General features: G+C 41.6%; 1 protein-coding gene across 1 annotated transcript in view; it reads right to left on the bottom strand.

Moving 5' to 3' along the window:
• T265_06607 (hypothetical protein) overlaps nucleotides 1–21,153 on the bottom strand; it is a gene marked incomplete at both ends in the record, with an annotated part of 113,342 nt that overhangs the window by 73,608 nt on the left and 18,581 nt on the right. Inside the window, 4 exons of the mRNA XM_009171911.1 lie at nucleotides 2,699–3,151; nucleotides 4,833–4,959; nucleotides 8,495–8,692; nucleotides 12,015–12,405. Of these exons, the coding sequence (XP_009170175.1) occupies nucleotides 2,699–3,151; nucleotides 4,833–4,959; nucleotides 8,495–8,692; nucleotides 12,015–12,380 (1,144 nt within the window). The remainder of the gene's footprint in view (nucleotides 1–2,698; nucleotides 3,152–4,832; nucleotides 4,960–8,494; nucleotides 8,693–12,014; nucleotides 12,406–21,153) is intronic.

Here is a 21,153-nt window from a genome sequence, read left to right as displayed (position 1 = left end):
ATGTCAGTGGCAGTCTAGATGATACCCGCATTTCAGCAGGCCCTGTCCATCTCAACACCAGTCTGACATGATTGCCACAAAAACCACAAAAACGTTTTACTTTTCGGATAAAGTGAATTGTAAGTGAAGTCGTGATCATATATTTTTCGTTATAGCTTTATTATACGGGCTCCAGCTATCCAAAATATTTCAGCAGCTGGAGGGATTTTATCTTATAGATGGTGTATGGTTTTGACAGAATGGCACACTGCCACACTATTCCTGGACTGTTCGCGAATGTATTGTAAAACATTCTGGAATGGATGTCAGTCGAAGGCGGTTTTTTGATGGGACGCCTAAATATTCCAGAATGAGGCCTCTGTTCTTTTTTTTTGGGGGGGGGCTGTTTAAATTGCTCAATAGGTCTTCGAACATCCCAAACGAGTGTAAGGACCTAGCCAACTGGACTCTAAAATATGTGAGGGCCATTTGCAGTAGTTGGATAAACGAAAAGCTGGAGGTTAATTCGAACATGTGCTTCCCTCACTCATGAAACTGTTTTCACTCTTTGTTATATCAGTGAAATGTTTTATCAATCGAAGGAAGTCTTCACGTTAGCCAGTTCGGAAAAAAAGCCAGAAGTGGTTAGAATGTTGTTTACATCTTTTTGGAGGTCAGGCGATGAAGACTGACCTCAGCCGAAATGTTAGATTCGTGAACCACTGCTTTTGCAAAGCAACCAAGTATATCAATGGTGTTTCTATGTGGTCAGTCAAAGCTGCCATTGAACGATTTATTGGTTGTTTTGTGGTAGTAGTAAAAAAAGCCTAGGCAACAGCTATCGGGGATCTTACGCTCTGAGAGCACTTGAATCCAACAGAATATTCTCTGGTCTATAGGGTTTCGTTTACTAAGTCTCCTCTTTGTTGACTTTCCAACATTATTTCGGGCAGTGATCGATCCGAAAAATGAATGCTAAAGAGCTCACACAAGTACCTACCACAAAGCTGAACAAAGTTACTCTCGGTTCCAGATGGTTGCGTTTAGCAGGTAGACATTGAGTACGCTGGTGGCTCACAAGGAAGATTCTGCTAAGCCGCTTACGTCCGTACAATGGGACGGTTCTCAAGTTTGAGACCGGATTGGGGGTTCACCTTTTCACAATGACTTGCTTGTTTACCAAGGTTGCGAGGCTCTCCTCAAAGACTCTCACTCTTGCTTGGATATCCATTTAAATCCAAATTTAAATTAGCATGTCCTAGCTGATGGTAAGATGAGGTGACTCAGGGTTTTGAACCCGTGACCATCCGGCCAGTGATTGAACACCTGACAGTTTGGACATTAGCTAATGATATGCGATTTGAGTAAATCTCGTGAGATGAGCACTGCTGAGTACTCACACTGAAGATGCACAGTAATTCTAGGTTTTTCAGAAGATAGGGCTTCATTGACATGACGGCATCTACATTTGAGTAATGCTGATTTGCTGCTGCAAGACTGTCAACGATTCAGTCGGCTTGTTGAGCTTTCTTACCAATTTGTTTACCTTTTACCAATATTGGTTCGTTGATTTATTCCAATCCGATGAGCAGTTATCTATAATGACAGTGTTCCATCGTTCTATGTGTCCACAGCCGGGCCTCACGACTTTTGGGCATGTCTGGAACCTAGTTATCCACTACCTTATATCGAATGCCATCTCTCCAAACTTCACCGCATGGTCTGGCCCACAGTACAGTGGGCACTGACCCAACCTTTTGAAGGGAGAAGTAGGGCATATTTCTCTGACTTTTAACGTCACTGAACATGGCTGCCACGGAATTCTAATTGCTTTGAGGTCGGTCACTCTTGCTGTCATCAAATGGCAGTTGCTGGACTGAATTCTGACCTTGATCCCTGTGAAATCCACGCTGTTATTTTCATTAGTGCTCACGTTAAAACTCATAGGATTCTTCACAACGATAGGCCTCCAGTTCATCAAGGATACAGTCGTGGAATTACATCAGGTTAATTCAAAAACAGTACGGACCGTGAAGCCGTAAAGTCCGGATAGGTTGTTGGATTTCTGCATGCACATTCACTTCAACTTTGATAAGCAAATATAACAGAAAACGAAAGGTTCTCTACTGTATCCTTTCAAACCAGGTAATCAAGAAATTAGAATCTCATAATACCAAGTAGGATCCACTATGTAGACGACATCGTCGCCTTCATGAAACAAATTCAGTACAGAATGAGAATAAATTGCTCGATACTAAATAGGACGTCAACTGAAAAGCTACATCTAACCACAGTTTTTATGCCTTTTGGTGGGTGGAAAAGTGAAACTTATATGTAATGGAAGAAGACATTGGATCAAATATTAGACTACATTAAAAGCTGTTAAATGGATTGCAGGATGCATTTTGATCTGTACTCAAGGGGACCAAAACACTGCAGCATTGAGGAAGGAAGGTACTTCAAAAACTAACGTTGTCAAATCCACTGGTGACGTTTGCAACCACCGTGCCTACGTTGTTGAGCGAACCATTTACTCCTTAGCTGAGTAAAAGTCAAGCTAGAAAGGACTGTTAAAACAGCAAAAACTGGCAATAAATGCCCTATGGTTATCAAAATATTGCATCCAGAGCCGTACTACAGAATGCGGGCTAATTTCATCACTGAGTGGATGATGTCCAGATTGATTTAACAAATGGCAACTTAGCCGCATTATACTGACCTTCACAGCTAGATTTCTCTTCGTTAAATCGATATCCGGCGTCACAACTTTCTAGCGTAGCGACTCGGCGAGTGCATTTGTTTGTTGTCCTGTTAAGATACATTCCAATTGGGCAAGCTGTCATTAAGCGAATGCATAGTTCTTGTTCTTTGTCCCATACGTAATTTTCATGACACAGTATACTTGTGTCTTCCGTGCTTGATGGTGTTGTTGTCAGTGGAACGGACGCTGAGGTGCCACTAACCTCATCGATTTGTGCTGTGTAGCTGCCACTGTTTGTGGAGAATCCGACCCCACCAACCATTGTAAACTCGAATTCGTCTGGTTCGTTCGGCTGAGGGGATACTGGGTTCGGTGCGGTACTTTGTTTACCTTCATCTGACTGCGGGAGGTTCTCATGTAAATTCATTCCAGCTGGTGCCTCAGTGTCAGACGATATTAGAGGTGAGTCTGCTGTAAATTATAGACAGAACAGTTCGAAATTAACAGAAGGTGCTTCCACAAATGTTTGAAAAATATGTGTTATCCATATGTATTGTGCATCATATTCGAGGCATTCCTACTATATTACCCACAACGCACAGTCTTACTTTTTACCTGTTCCCTCATCCACTTCAATAGTATATCATATAGTTTAATCACCAGTCATGTGAGGCGAATGTCTTAATATGGTTGACGAAAACTGCCCAAATGTAAACTAGGTTCGTTGGGTCATTTGATTAGTAAGGTAATGGAAAATACGTTACGATGTTAACATCGCCAATTAATGCCATCAGTCGTAGGTAAAGAGGAACTCTGTAAGTAGTAGGGACGATAAAAGCGAGAGAAAGAGATGGTATGACACGTTACTTTCAGATAAACGGGGGAATGTGTTCGATTCTAAAAAGTTGGACAGCAATGAATTTGTGCACATACCTATGATCATAGTGTTTCTTTCAGTTAAGCGTACAAGCTTTCGGACAGGAACCCAAAACTGCATCTTTGAAGGATTCACTGAGAGCGATATACTGTTTACAAAAGCTACTAAAATGAGACCAACCAAACAGTCCTTAAATGACATAGGATCTCACGATATTGTATCTTCTGATAACGTTTGTTGTAGAGGGATTCGGTACGTATGAATGTTGAGTATCCTGATGTTTGATTCTGAGTGAAACAGTTCAAAAAATTCTATCCCCATATCGACAATTCAGCGGAGAACCATAACCAATTCCTCAATTTCTAATACGAAACCGAGAGACCTGTCGGTGATATCTTGACAAATCTACAATCAATTGCTCGACTAGCCTTCTTAGACCTTGCCTAAAACAGTTATTTTCATACATGGTTGAACCAGTTGCCTAAAATCTTGCAAATTTTCCTTTTCTTCAAAATTTTCTTCGATAGATGGACCCATTTATGGTGGGGTTTAGTTGGCTATGGCGTCACCTGCGTTGGCTGAGATGAAATGAAAAGCTGCTTCCACAATTTACTGCTTTCAGATGGATAGAACTAATACAACTGCTGATTAAGATATCCCTCATTGTCCTAAAATATACGTGAGCACATGACAGTGAATCTGTTCCGCCCATAAGAGAAATAGCTCCAAATAAAGTTGTACAAATCAATGCTGCGGGCATGCACATTTCAAAGGTCTGACTACAGAACAATAGCTGCGTTCTTATTCGCTTCTACCCATGATTCCATCTTCAGGAAGTTTAATTTCCTCGAATTCCATTATTGTCTAAATATAGTTGACTCGCCGCTCGGGCTAATTCCTCAAAGCAAACTCACGAAGTGTTGTTCACTGTATGTGTGATCGGGTGCGCTCTTGGAAAATAGAACACGATGGTATTGTTTAAAAAGATACTCCCATGACAGAGGACGTTTAAGTGAATGAGAAACTTATCACAATTTTTAGCAGTAGTGGTGATTGTACACATTGATGTTTCACATTAGTCTAATTTGACATATTTGCTTCTCAAAAGCAAATGGTTGAGATCGCCCCAGTGTTCATTATCAAGTATGTCAACCAGAATTATCAGCAAATTGGTATAGAATAAATACGGATTTTCTGGTTCGTCTCGAGCACGTGCAGCTCTACGGAACTCGTACTGGTAGCCGTTATCGAAATACACGTCAAAGTACAACGTACCATTGTTAAGTAAACTACAACACCCGGCTCCGGGACATGCACTTTTCTGGGCTGATGACCTCATTTCGTGCCATTCCTTCAAGTCCGATCCGTTTGCTGTCCAAACCAAACGACACAAACAACATTCCTATAACAGAAAACGAACGTGGAGAGGAAGACCAAAGGGAAATCTGTGCACAATTTGGCAGTTTACACGTGTTTTTTTCGAGGAACTACTTTACGATAATGATCGACAGATGCTTGAATATTCGACCAAACAATAACTAGTCTTAACATATCTTACCGCCAACCTGCCTTGGTGGTCCGGTGTTAGCTAAATAATATAGTGTACAAAAATTCCCAAACAGTGTTATTTGGGTCAAAAAATAACCGAAGGTCTAGAACACCCAGCTGGTTAGGTCGGCTAACTTAAAAACGGTCCCAGGTGCTGAAGAATGGAGTATAAATGAGGAAATTAGGTATTTAAAAGAAACAGGTTATCAATAACTCCATTATCAGGTTATTTAAATATTTTCACAAAATCAGTTGAGTAATTTGTGTACTTCTGTTTTTCACGACAAGCTATGTGTCAACGATTACAGTCGATGGAAGCTTTTCATAGGTTAACAACTCATTTTTGAATTTTATTCCCTAAAGCGACATTTCCGTTTATTGGTCTTTTCCCCCACAATCTCTGATGCCAGTCTAACACCACACATAGAGAAGGTCATAATGACCCTGATCTCAACTTTAACCGGCACGGCTTGCGCCCGTACAAACCGGATGGTAATCGCCCGCCACCTGTTCAAGAAGTCCATGGTCATCACAAATCTCCAGGGTGAAAATTGGGACTGCTGTCATCCCCACCTGGAGTGGCAATTATTTTCAGTCGAAGAATTTTCCGAGATACACAGGAAGATAAGTAACTGTGATTCAGATAAGATGTTCGCTCATGATGGTAGCACTAATCTGTTGACACTTGCGAGTATATAGTTTTTCGGGAATTCTTTTCAATGGGTCTTTGAAAAAAACAGTAGATTTTTCCATTTATTGGCAAGTTATTTGTGACATCGACAAGAATATGATATCGGAAGAAAGAAGCGTAGGAAAAAATAGCCGTAGAGGACAAAGAGTAAACCTTATGAAAACATACATGGAAGTGAAGTGAAAAATTATTTGAAGTTCCCAACAATTGCGTTGAGAGTACCAATGGTAGACCTTTTAATACAAACTGAACAAAATACTATCCGGCCATTACGTCTGACCTGAACACCTCTCACTATGTAGTTCTTGAATTCGAAATGAACTTGGAAAATCTCTGGAGTTACCTGTACATACATTCACTTTTCAAACAAAAATCGATCGCCATGAGTTGTCTGTAAAGAGAATTAGGTGTACTGTCGAGCGAAGAAACGAGAACCTTTCAGCTTGTTTCAGAATCCTGCACATAAGTGTGGCTTTGTTCCTGTTCCCCCTTGAAGGAGGTACAAACAATAAAACTACCATGTAGTGTTTCAATGGGATAGCACTCGAAACTTTACGGATAGGCTAAAACAAATGGAATAATTTACCACTAGTTTAACGTCCAGGAACGTTGGTTTCTGAGTTAAAAATTCAGTAACCTTCGCCACTAGCGGAAATACACACAAATCAATGGTATGCACCGCGCGTTACAACAAAAAGTGGTTGAATATTCTTTCAACCATTGGAACAGACACCCCAGTAGACTGACTGGAAAACATATCTTAGCAGTAAAGGGATGATATCTGGTGCAAGGATTCCGACCGCATCAACTAAGGGGAAGTTCGAGCACTTTAAAAATAAGTCAATGTTCCTGTTCCCCCTTGAAAGGAGGTACAACAATAAAACTACCATGTAGTGTTTCAATGGGATAGCACTCGAAACTTTACGGATAGGCTAAAACAAATGGAATAATTTACCACTAGTTTAACGTCCAGGAACGTTGGTTTCTGAGTTAAAAATTCAGTAACCTTCGCCACTAGCGGAAATACACACAAATCAATGGTATGCACCGCGCGTTACAACAAAAAGTGGTTGAATATTCTTTCAACCATTGGAACAGACACCCCGCTAGACTGACTGGAAAACATATCTTAGCAATAAGGGGATGATATCTGGTGCAAGGAATCCCACCGCATCAACTAAGGGGAAGTTCGAGCACTTTAAAAATAAGTCAAAGGATTATTCAGCATTCTTGATCGAACTGTCACTGTTTTGTACGTCTGATTTATTTTTACGGAAGAATCTTGAATTTTGACGTTCTCACCAAAAATTCGGAAAATCAGACGAAAACAGACTGTTAGTGTACTTCTACAGTGTTAGATAGTTGTGGTGCATTTTAACCAGTTCAAGAACCGAGCCATTTAGTGCACGCAATTTGCACTGTGTAGAACGCTGTTGGCTACGAATCTCTCGCAGCCTTATCTGTCTCCGGACGTTGCGTAAAAGTTCCACAACTGACACAGTGCTGGGGAAATGCCTGTGCACCTACCAATGGAGGATTACGACAAAAGCGGCACACCCATAAGTCTTGGAAATCACAGATTGTTTGACTAAACCCCAAAGTAGATTGTATCAAGAATATGTGACTTTTTCTGGTGGTTTATGCATAACCAAGTACTTCCAAGCATGAAGTTACCCTGTAGATGAGCTACATGGTAGAGATGTTTTACTGTACATGGTCACGAGCATCTAAAGTAAATTCGACTATTTGTCGCTGTTGTTTTGTCATCATTTGTTTTAGCAAGCTCACCAGCTATAAGAAGACGATACGCTCCAGGTCATGATTCAGGGAAACCTCGATAACCAATTACAACAGCCAACTCCGAGAAATGCTATCCCCCAAATTAATTGACCATGGCTATACTAACTCGGAATAGCTGGATATTCCCCTTCGAATCACTATAGTCCTCATATATCCTACATAGGTCTCATACGCTAGCCGTTGAATTTCGAAGTCAAAACTGATCGCGGTCAGTTGTGGCAGTAACAAGTTAGCAGACGATGTAATATTCCAATATGACGGATGCATTTTACCGAATTTTCACAAATGATGACATTCGCTTTGCACAGCGAATTTCTTTCAGATTTGATGCTCAACACAACGTGAAAAATCTTCTGTGTGCTGATGTCTAGTGCTTCTATTCTCGGAGTAGTTTTCTACATGTTCGTGACTAACTCAAAACATCAGCATTGTGTAAATGACAGAAATGATTTCAATCACTAGCTTACAGATGCTTGAAACCACATTTCTGAGTTAAATGCTAAATTTCACTATGTGTTCTCCCCAATAATTAAATTTGTTATACCTCCTCAAAAGTATAAATAACTCATTAAATCGCAAATTTTGGTGTTCACGCAGCCGAAAGTGAGTGAGCTGATGAGTACTTTGAATTTAAGAATCATTGCTGATATCGTGGCATTAAATATTGTATTTGCATATTTGTCCTTCCTTCCAGGTTTCTTCTTTTACACTCCATCTAGATTAGCTGAAGATTTGTATCCTGCTTGTTGTAAAATGTTTTCACCGTATGTTCGGGAAATGGATACATCCCCTATATTTTTAGAATGCACGTTTTCTGGTTGGACTGTGATACAGCATTTAACGATTTGATCCCAGAAACATTGGATGCCTTAATTAACCATTCTCACTTGCTACCAACCTTTGCCACACCATGCAGCTGTATCTCGACGGTTGTATTCCACGCTTCATCTGTGCATCTTTGTCCTCCGTTTCGAACGACGTGCTCCGAACCAATGCGACAGGCTCGCCTTCTTCTCATGGACACGCAGCACAAATGCTTTACTCGCTGACACCAGTCGCGCTTGGCATAGGACAGGTTCGACTCAACATCGTCTATCTACACAAGAAAGATTAAAAACAACTAGTTAAAACAACTAGTTTTTAAAATTGTTGAGCGTCGGTTTGTTTGCTTAATCAAAAACTATTCTAAAAAACGTGAACGACCCTGACAAACTCAAGTCACTTGGAATGCCTTCCCCCATGATTCTACTCCATAAGAGGAAGTGGCTACGTGTAGTGAGCTCAGGAGTGGGTGCTTCCATCGAAGGATGATTCGAAGAGTATACTCGATCATGCAAGCCGAAAGGATTTTTTGAAAATTCATACCACGTTTTCTTAGATGGATAATTGGGGTACTCTCCTATGAAGCCAATCGGACATTACTTATTGTCGTTAAAGGGACAGAGGAACATACCGTTAACTTCTCAAGTAAAAATGTCAAAAGCGTATCCAAAAAACAAACGTGACCTGTAAAACGCCCCTAGATGACGTCTCTATATGGACTTTGACGAACCACATACTCCGCGCACATGTCTCATTTGAAACACACCTGATTTGAGCAGTGTTATTTTTTAGTCTTACTTCAATTTGGACTCCGTCTAGTTATTCATAAGTACTGCATATCGTTCGATCCAAGTGAGTTGCAACTATCCACAAATAAATCCAACAATAAAATTATTGTACGGATTTCCATCCTAGTAGTATCCACCTTACTGCCGAGCTAGAGCAGAATGAGGAGTCAGGATGCTCCATGCTAGTGTCTAAAAGGAGGCCAAAGTGACTACGGATCTCGAAGTCCACAGAGATAAAACCGGGACAATCCGTTGCGTTCACTTTGATAGGTTTATTGAGTTACAACTGAGGCTTGTTTGTTTTGGATGCCCAAGTGAGAATCACACATNCCGTTCTTGGGACTCAGTCTTGCAGAACAAAATCATGTAATGAACAAGAATAAGGATTGTTCGGTTGAGTAGACACCCGTCTGCATTAGACCTCCCTTCCGAGCTGGTTACAAGAATTCTTCGTAATTCTGTTGATATGATAAACATGGCCACTATTCTGTACTTGAATCTCAGTTCCACCCCCATCAGGTTTTGTTTGAGGGACAAGTTGCTACATTTTGCCACCAGCTCTGGTGTGTACTCATTTTCATTCTCATGTCAAGCATCATGCGCTGGTCCTTGGATAAATGATTTAATGGGTACAATGCAAAAACGCACTCCAATGTCTCTGAATGAGGGCAGGAAGCAACAGGGCTCAAGTGCACTCGTGCCGTATATGGCCGAAACTAGTCATGTCATGGTAAATAAAATGAGCGAAACTGCTATTTCTTTAGGTTATTAGGCCAAATACGGATCCAGTATGGTTAGCTAAATAGGGAGAATGTCACTACTGTGCTGAGATGTCAAGTAATAGAATTCCACCTGGAATTTGATCTTCCAGTCAGATAAACTGAATACCAGGCAGGATAGTTAACGCCTTTGCGCGAAATCATGCGTTAAGCAGTCTGGGTGCACCCTAACATATGCGTACCGCAGGCCAAAAGACCAAAAAGACCTTCTACATCCAAAAGCATGTACCAACATTAGACTGTAGCGTTCGTGCAATGTGGGGAAAGTTAAACGCTTGGAGAGCACGATCTACGCACGGGATGGACTATTGATCCACAGCGCCCGTAAATCCCTCCAATCTCACTGAACAAAGGCGAATTATCACTCATTGTTCTCTAAAACATGGGTTGAAAACATTGATTCACCATTGCCATTGGTACACCGTGTTAAAAAGTTCTGTATCGATTTAAATTTCAGTTGTTTGTCACAGCCTACTTTTCAGTAACATTTCCTGCGCTATTGTGAATCCGGTTTTGTGCTGTCCATGAAATGATAGGCTGAACTTATGCTGTTGGTTAAAACGGAATGCACGCCTGTGAATAACCTTATAGCTCTGCGATGCTTTCAAAGCGATGAACGCAACCCACGACCGTGCAATCCAGTTATACATTCAGGGTCTGAAAAGGGTTACATTTAGCGCACTGCTATTCAACATCTATCGGTACTGCATATTAATCCAAACAAAATTGATACTTAAAAATTGATATCTTCTGCAAAAAAATAGGCACCTGTGAAGATTGGGCGAAACATGCTGTCAGAGGATATGCTGCAACAGAATATTGTCACTCAGGATGGTGTCAGGTTTATGTCCAACAGGAAACTTGTATATCATCATTTTGCCCCTTTTCATTTTACTGGTGACTGTGTTGTTTGCGGTGTCATAATTGCGTTAGTAAATATTAAAACAACCTGCTTATCCCAGAGGATATTTAGCTACATTATGAACTAATAAATGGCGCTTACGATTTCCATGATTGCTTAAAAATTAAAGGATATTTCCTAACTACATTCTAACGTTCTTCTCAGATCTCCATTCAGCTAGTTAATGAAGTTGAAGACTGCTAGGTAGTTGAGTTGGCAACTAGTAACACAGTGGGACAAGCTTGTATAGAGTACTTAGTTTAGTTATCATTTGCTTTATGACGTTCGGATAACCTCAGTGAAGCATCGCTACCAGATGGCCATCTGGAACATCGTGGTGTTTACTGATGCCTTCACACGGAACCCAAAACATCTCGTGCACAAAAGCGACTCAGAATAGCCGCCCGCTTCCACAAATAATGAAATAAAGACGATTGTTTGAGCTGAATAATTGGTGGGTTCAAACGTGAGCAGTAAAAAAAGCTGCTCACATCGTGGTGCCCAGCACAGTTAACACGCCAGTGAAATCGGCAGTATGTGATATAGCACACGTTTTAATGACATATGTAGCTCACTCTTCATCAAGTAAAATGTTTGAAATTTCTGTGGACTGACAGTAGTATCCAGCTGAAACATGGAACTACTTAGTAAATCCTCAGAAACATTTACTTTGCTTTGAAAAGTAGTAGGAAGTCCATGTAGGTCATTGGCACAATGTTGCTGAATAGCGTTTTACGCATGGAACTTCTTTCGATAATCTAGCCTATTGTCGGGTGTATTAGGGGGTTAGTAATTTCCTGTGTAACCACATGTGCTTTCATAGAATTCGCTAGCTTTTCCAGTTCACCTACTAGACTTTGCACTAAGGATGAAAGCTGATGGAAACAGAAACGGAACAGAAACTGAGTTGCACATTTAAAACAGTGTTTCGAAAACACGTAGGAGTAGCGCATGATTCCAGTGGAATTTCTTATGCAAAGCAAAAAATGAATGAACATGGACAAAAAACGGACGATGGGATAAAAACTTCACGACACTTGGGGCGACAACAATGTGGTAGGGAAGAACAGCTTCCTAATTTATCAGTTGGTGACTTTTAAAGATATGCTTTACAGCAAGCCAACGTACTTGCGGTCTTGAAATCGCATCCAGCTGCAACATAGACGCGCACGTTTCGTTCATTTGTTCGCTTTTCTTGTTGCTTGGATTGAAAAAGTCCATAGCTAGAGAAGAACTTTTCCCCATGGAACAGCACACATCAAATAAAGAGTCAGGTGAGGATTTGGGAGTAGCAGAGTCCTGTGGAGATCGAACATTCCCTGTAGTGGCATGGTCACCGTTGGGAGACAAGTCTGTATGACTGGGTTGGGAGAGCTGGAGAATGATCAAAATCAGTATTGGGGTTCTTGATGCAAACTGTGAGGGCCAGTGTTGGATGAATGGGAACTGTAAGGAACGTGGGATTCGCAGCCTGGATTCTGTATAATGCTTCATGGCAATGCCGACACATGGAGAATAGCTGAAATCGAATAAAAAAATTTAAGAAAATTTTACTGTAGGAATTGTGAAGCGAACAAAACTTGTGTTTCCTATCATGGTCTAACTACCAACTTACTTGCTGTGAACATACTAATCTCAGAAAGAAAATAAACCACAGACAACTGTCTGCACAATGGTGCTCCCAGGGAAGTATCAAATGGTTTTACGTTTTGAATGCTGAAAGAATTTTCGGGGCGAGGTGGCTTAGTGATTAGAGCGCAAATGTTTTGACAGGGAGGTTCGTGGTTCGAATCCAGCCTCTGCATCCCGACATCCTCCACCTAGGCTTGGGTAACCTGACAGTATCCCAGCCCTCGTGCTTCTTTCGGGTGGCATGGCAGCTAGGCACCGAAAGGGTGTTACAGCTGGGCAATTATATTTATTATTATTCGGGGCATCAGAGAGGCTGAGAGCTGCAGAGATTCTACCCACTGAATCAGCTTGCTTGTCATAGTACATAGGTGAGGAATAGGTTGGACACAATGCGTCACCATATTGCAGTCGTATCAGAGCAGCCAGTAGTATCAATCCCCTTCGAAAAGTGGTCATCAAAGCAACTGTGTGCCAAAAGGACAGAGATAGTTACTGGGATTGGCCGAATACATTAATCTCAAAGTTACTGACCTGGCTGTTTTGGAAAAGAAACAAGCGCAAATGAGAAGAATATCGCCCAGAAAGTGAATTTTCTAGGCTGTGAGGTAACGTTGCACCTCTTTCATACTCATTTGCAACGTCAAAGGTTTGCCAACTCTGTGCCTCGGCCACCCAGAATCGTAATAAACGCACCACTGTTTCTGGTAAACGACGTTTCAGTACATAATTCACCGTAGGTTTGATTGGATTCTCCGTCGCACAACAGAATACCGGGTTTCTAATTGTCATGTAGCGGATTCGACGACACTAGTCTGTTCGAACTACGGTTCTGAGGCAACAGTTGTCGAGAATTTGAAGGCGTCTCAGTTCTGTTGCTTGCAGGTACACCAACAGATCAGTTATTAAATGAAATTTAACTGATGGTCTATCATTTATTAGCACACCCCTGGAACACCAAGTAACTGATAGTATTTGTGAGGATGTGCCCACTCATTCATTTGTCCATGCATGCAGATAAGACTGTTTTGACCATGAAGGAGCCTAATTGGACAAAACCACAACTGGAATGCTCATCGCCGAATCAAGAGCCCTGAAGCCCATTTCATTTCGACTGTTTGAGCTAAGATAAGATTCAGGAGTATGTGATTTACTCCTTCTGACAGTATCCTGAAGATTGCTGATTGTCAGGTCACTGTTTCTTCAGAGGTGTACATTTCCCACCGAACATCAAACAAGTCACCGAAAGCACTAGAGCGCCTTAAAATGAAGACGGATTGTTAGTGCATGTTGACGAAATTTTACCACTGCCATCCACTGGATGTGAACCACATATATCTGCAAACTGTTTGTCAGTTTGGCACTAACAATCGTGTTGATGTCTCGAAACTTATGATCAACTAATCTATCAATTCGGTCGATAAGTTTAGTATTATGTGGCCGAATGATGCATGCTTTATAGACTATGCTTGTGAATCAAATGTCATGAAACTAGTATATCTGGTGACGTGCAGATCAGATCTTTAGATGAACCGCTTTCCTAAATGTGGTGTTTAATTACGTCAGCATTCATCCACAAGCTGATTTTCCGGTACTAACTCAGTTGACCGAGTCTGTTGGAACGTGTCCTCAGTCCGGTTCATACTGTTTGGAATGGTCATGACCAGAGGTTAGCTGATTGTTAGATTGCTATGACTTTATTCGTACCACAGCTTTCTGGTGGCTATGCTGCATCTTTGGGGTTGTAGTGTCACTATTGGGAACTTGCTCACCATCTCACAATCCACCTACACGTCGAAACGCGTGGTATTATTCTATTTGGAACGGTACAGAAGACTCGATCGAGGTTAGGCGGGATTATTCAGTGTACCTCCACTCGGAGTGACAAAGGCCAGCAAATCTATCAAACTAGAGATAATATAATTGCGACATGTGATCTGACAATGCAAGCGACTATGGCGTACACGGTAATGACCAATATACATGTTTCCGCGGGTTGGAGGATCTAATGCTGCCTCCCTCAAACTAGGTTCTTTGACTGTTTAAAAAATTCCGAGTCTGAAAATTCTATGATGCTATTGAGCAATAGAGTATGAAGTCGAATGCCAGTCTAAGATTCTGGTAAGTCGCTTTGTTCTTTTTTCTCAAAACAGCTGAAAGAGAACTGAAGGACAACCTGTCATGAGGACCTGATGAGTGTTTAATTTTAAAGCTCATTTCACATCAGCATTGCTCAAGTGTTCAAGGTCAGTTGGACACCAGCAATGACGAGGTATCTCGGTTTTAATAGTTAGGCTTAAGGTAGTCTTACAAATTTCAAACAGTCTTGCGGCTGTGGAAAGATTAAAAAAATGTACGATCGTTGATTGTCCTTGAGAGTACACACCAAGGAGAGGGAAATGAACCTGAATTTCACTCTTGACAGAGCTCAACAGTAGCGCAAATCTTTTGCCAGGCCAGAGATTGAACTTCGGACATATGACATGTGAGCGTGTTACCACTACTTCAATACATCACATGCGCTTGAATCATCAGATCCAAGCAGGCGATGTTCACTCTTGTGCCAATGGCTCTTATACGACAGTAGCTTTCCGTAAATATCCATATGGCGAGAGAGCAATCATGCATGCTTCAACGGTAAGAAGAGTTGTGACTGTGAACTAGCAGCAGACAACTTTTATCACAGGTAGTTTGAAACCATTTGACCTACCACGAAAATGGCTATCGATACTGTAAAGTTTGATCAGTAACTTTTGGTACTGAGCACTCGACGGAGATCAGTGAGTCCAGGCATTATTACACCAGAAGGATTAAAACCAGAGGATTTTATAAGTTAGAAAACACACCACATTTACATATGTATCATAACTGACCTTCAAACGCTTGATTGAATATCAGAGGTTATATCATCAACGATTGAATGAACTCTGCGGTATGGAGATAATAGTTATTCATTTATGTTCCTGTATTAGTTAATCCATCATTTCACATTGACAGAGCAGTTTTGTGTATACGTTTCTCAGTCCATATGGAGACTCATTTGCTTGTGCTGTAAAACTGAATGGGCAAAGATAGCGACTACCAAGAAACCAGTTTTCCGAGATTCCCGTGAGCGAGTCGCGGCTATAAGTGGACAAACAAACTCATCACCAACACTCTACCCAACACTACTACTGAGAAAGCTGTGATTCACCACTACCAGCTTATCTTGACAAATTCACAAAATGTGAGTATATTAAAAGTTGGAGGAGTTCAAGGCTACAGAAATCTGCCATATACCACCCCTTGTATAGTTCATTTGGGTGATACCGATAGAAACTGCGTGGTGCAAACGTAGTTCACACATCTTTTGCAACGGACCTCCTAGTATCTTTAACCACGCACAATGAGGAGTGCAAGGAGGGCCCAGTCCTTCGAAGCATATTACACGCGGTACGAAGACCTCGTAGTTTTCCTCACTCCAATCTGTCAGGCTAGCATTTGCTGGCAATTTTGTCCCGATCACACCTATTTAGCATGGAAACTCTCGGCTGACGATAATATGACACGTGCAGCACACGACCATTCCAGTGTGAATACAATCCTGACCACATCACACAAAGTGTCTCAATAAATATACCTGCAAATTAACTGGAACCATTGTATTTCAACAGTGGTTATTAAACACTGATGACGGTAGGTTCCAATATACTTGGGATCAATAACTCACAAAGGTCATACGTTGGCCGTACAACAACAGCTCAGAAAAGGCCTCCTGGCATGCAAGATGCGTGAAATTGTATCCTTTTTAGGCTACGGCCACAGCCAGCACTGTTTGCTGGCAAACCCGATTGCCGCTGTCGAATAGCGGTGGGCGAGTAGGAAGGTCATACTTTCTGGGACAATAATTTAGACTCAGCGGGTACGAAAGTCATGTTGAAGCATGAAGTGTTCATCTTTCCTTTTTTGAAAACAGGGCATTGAGATTCTTGGGAACCTGTTCGGAGTCGACGAAATTTTGTGAATAACAATTAAAGCACCGGAGTTTTACGTGTTCTCCTAAATCACAAAGTAGAACTAGAAAACAGAGTTAGTAAGCTGCTGAGCACTGCTGCTCACAGGAAAGCTTCGGAGGAGGTTCGCTTGTACCGTCAAGTTTAAAAACAATGTTGTGGAGCTAACTAGCTGCAAAAGTTTTGTATAAAACTTGGATCCAGAAGAAGGATGGAATACTTCCATGAGATCAAGCATTATCAGCGAGCGCATACACATGCCAAAGTTGTAATTTAGGACAGCGGATCGAGATGTTATCTACGATTACTTCAACTGCAATTTTGCGGGCATAGTTTAAAAATAAAAGGAACAAATAATAGCCGGACCATGAGATAGATAATGATTCTGTTCTGTTTGAATGTGAACTCAAGCGAGTTACACTCACGGCACATTCGACTCAACAGCCTCGATTAAACAGCTCGATGGGCATGACATGGAAGTACTGAACAGAAAGTCCGTGGTTCCAACCACAGCAAAGTCGTGGACTCACCGGAATAAGTGTACCGGGACGCCATCAGGGCCGCAAAACGAACGTCATGTGAATTTTAAATCGTTACCAGCTTATATTCAGCAAGATAATCTGTTTTCATGCGGCTGCTACCGAAAGAGTAAGGGTGATATTCAACACAGGTACGAACAAAGTAACCTTTCAGCTAAAGATAAGTTACTGCTTCAGTTTTCAAGTCGCAAGCATGTTTTTGGCTCTAATGCTAATGCCGGCTAAAACCCACACACATGGCCTTAACATGAGACGCTGAATATTATTTAATAGGCATTTCTCAAAAACACCTAGGGGTAACAAAAAAGACTGTCTGACCAGAAATCTTCTATCTCGGTGATTTGCGTCTTTCAAACAGCTGTTTTCTGTGGTAAAATTTACACACTAAGAGGAAGATAAAGTGTGATGCGAGTTGGGACCCGACGGTTAATACGATATTCCTAATTACCTTGGAAGAGGTTGGAATTTGAATGTTTTCACACAACCTTTTTGGTACTTTTGTAAGCTTTTCAAAACACAATCCAAGGTGAGAGCATGTTGGGTGTTTCTGTGGAACAGAAGCCAGTCATTCAAACTAATAAACCACTGATGGAATCGCACACCGAATTAAAGATAATGATGCATCTGGTTATAATTAGACCACATGGGCTAAAAAACGAGAGTAGTGATGGACCAGCGTAAAACGTTCAAAGCATGAGGCTAAACACAAAGAGCACAACCAAGGACAGACAAAAAACTGTCAGTTGTATGGGGTATACTGTTTCGTGCACAACATTAAACTTCAAATATTTTGACCAGCTACACACTGCAATTGATAATCACTTAGGATTTAACCGTAAGTATCTAAACAGTTAGGATAACGGCCAGTTCAAATACAACAAAATATCGCCGTTTATATCTTCGGGAGTACACCGAAACACTGACTAACGATTCCGATTTTTCAACAAGCACAAAGGCTTCATAGGTTAATATTTTCCAGTAATTAATCAACCCGCATTTATATGATCACAACTGTCTTCTACAACAGCTTTCGCTGTTTTTCTGATCACACTGTGATGTTTTTTTTTCTGAACCTTCAGGGTTTTACATGAACATCACTATGATTCTCGCGGAAGGTTCGTGGCCCGAAGCCTACCTCGGCACTTCTGTCTGGGCTTGGACAAGCTCGAGCGGCGGGTGGTACTGAAACCATGCACTGGAAAGGTGTTAAAGCTTAGCGATTATTTCTCACTGGTATGTTTGAAGCCATCATGAGGAAAAAGCACGTGATCTGGATGGAATTATTTCTACCCGCACCCGATCAGGAGAAGGATATTCCAACTGTCTGGCACAAATAATGGCTAAGTTGTCCGATCTCTAAATTAACAAGGTGCCCCGCGGATTCGGCATCAGCTGATTCCAGTCATGTGAACTTCGGTTCAGGGTGTCGAAGCACTTTAGGAAAACTAAAACCAGACCAACGGAATGAGACTGAATGAAAGGGTCTAAACCTAAGCAACTGGGGCTGATCTTGCTAGTATTGTTGGTTATGCACTCTTGGACTCAAATTGGGCTCATTTGGCGGTGTTAATTAAGCCTAATATTGGCTGTGTCAGGAAAGGCAGACTGTTGTTATTTTCCACTGACTCTGTGTGAAATGGAAACATACAAATTCAACGTCTTTTTGAAGTCACCGCGCAGGGTTTTATTCATATTCAGTCATACTTCAAACCAGTGCTCCAGATGCAAGCTAGACTCATTCGTCTTGCGTGTAGGTCGATCACACACGGCGTGCAAGACCGAAAAAGAGAACGTGAACAACCCAAGAAGGCCTTCTTGGGAGAAGTTAGGGCATAGTGAATCACAACTCTTTGTGGGAAATCAATAGTTTCCCTGACAATTCAATCATTGGCACTTCGTTTATTCTACCTTCCAAATTCATGGTAACTGGCTGATTTCTTGAAGTATGCCAGATAATTTTCTAGAATCGATTTCTCAAGCCAGTCTTAATAAAGCAAGTCCACACGTAACATGTGCTGCACCAGGCCGCCTCATGTTTCAGTCGCTACGACATTTGAAATATCGCGACACATGTATATCTTTGTAATGTACAGCACATTTAGTTGCCTGAGAACATCATAAACGAGAGATTCAGCTGGGTTCCAGGTGAGTCTCTCGAAAGAACCAAATTAGTTTGCAAATGAGTGTATATTCGCTAACCTCGTAATTCTGCCCAACTTTATTTTAATAGGCATGCTTTTAACTTTTGCAATGTTTGTAAACGTTCCTACGACGGGTGAGTCGGTTAAAGGTTAGGAAATCAGGAAAACCATGCAACATTGACACTCACAAAGAACTTTGATCTGTCCCGGGCTAACAAATTTTGTGATTGTCTTAACATGCCATATTTGAGACTTCTCTGTGGTATTCAACACAGCGTGGAAAAACAGCTATGTTCTCGGTGTACCATAGCTTGAACGCGGTAATAGCATTGCACTTAATAGCTCTGTATGGCTCAGTTTAAGGTAGTTAGGTACCACACACACAAGGGACAACGGTATAAGTGTTCTCTTGTGAAAAATCCTCCTGAGAAACATAATCGTAGATGAATGACAGTTGTTAATAACCAGCGGTTTTGTGTTCGTCCTAGTGGGTCTATAAACTGACCTGGGATACAAATACCAGATATCCGATCATTGTGTTGACTAGAACATAGAGGTAAAGGCAATGGGCAGCTCCCAATGTGTAGGCCATGATGAATGAAGAAGGATACTCAGTGGGAGTAGCTAAACAAAAATATTTGCGGCGAATAAGCATGCTAATGTAGTAACAAAAACAGCGGTAAATGCCAACATCTCGAATAGTATTGAGCTATCGTTTTTTCACAACCAAGCTTCGCCAAATTCGATCTGCGTTTCAACTGTGACGTGCTCCAGCTAGCGGTACTGTATGATTGTCCCGTGGATAAACTATAGCTGGGCCAGTCACGAATCACTTTTAGATGTGCACAGACAGTCTTCCAGCTAGAAGGTCTCTCTTAGAAATTTTTCGAGGTTAATTTTCCTCTTGAACAGCGATTTGGACACACTTGAATTAACGCTCCATTAAGTTCTACAGGACTTGTTTCAAGCCGGCGATATAGGTAGGGGCGAAAATCTTGATATCCTCCAGTTTGACACACATAAGTTAGTTCCTTTGTGGAAGCAGACCGCCACCAACAGAAATAAAACAAATTTTCCAAAGGAGATGGTACGCTTTCAAGCGAAACCTATCTATACTGAAAAGCCAAGAAACATCATGGATCAGTTACGACCTTAATTGGCGTGAGTTCCCGACTGGCGGTTGAATACATCCTTTTAATCACAAATGGTAGATCAGCATTGTGACCAACTAGCGTGCCCCCATTCTTCAGTTACGTGCTCACGTGCAAACGGGTCCCTGGACCAGCGACAGTGAAATGGAAGTTTCATTCTCCTTCTGAGCCACTTAGTTTGTTATTCGTGCACAAGACTGGTGAGTTTTCAGTGCAAGTTTCCTCCCGCAAGCAAAGCCAGGGTATGCTGAAAGACCGAGAATCACTGCTCAGCTGTTTCATTCTTATTCGGGATCATCAACAGCGAACATATCAAGTAACTCCGGTGGAGTTTCAAAGTTCCACCGAAAATTCTCAGTTTTCCGTGCCCGATCAACCAACTGTTGGAAGCTCAGATGGAAGAATAATTTACAGGGTGAATATTGAATCGAAATTGACTCATGATATTTCTCCATTCATTTGCTTACCCCGTCTACGTACTTCGAATCTCCGCCTGTTTTGTATCCATCACTCTGTCGGAAAGGCCGTCCAGTCCGACACTTGTGTATTAGCATGTGTGAATGAGCGCGGCTGACCTTACCCTGCTTACCCAGGCGCGTTCATGTCCCGTTTGCCGAGCCTGCTTTGACCTGTTTTTTCATGAGTCCCGTGCGATCGCACCGCCAATCAGATTTACGAGTGTCGTCGGAAAGGACGACCGCAACCCACGCTACCGAGCCAACATTCTGCTCATCGTTGTTTGGTGTGCGACGGTATTGCTGCACTGTGCCGGTCAGTGACAGATTTGCGCTCTAGTCGACACCACGAACGTGAAT

Source organism: Opisthorchis viverrini (assembly GCF_000715545.1).
Source record: "Opisthorchis viverrini unplaced genomic scaffold opera_v5_139, whole genome shotgun sequence".
NCBI lineage: Eukaryota > Metazoa > Platyhelminthes > Trematoda > Opisthorchiida > Opisthorchiidae > Opisthorchis > Opisthorchis viverrini.
This window is presented reverse-complemented; position numbering and strand designations above follow the sequence as displayed.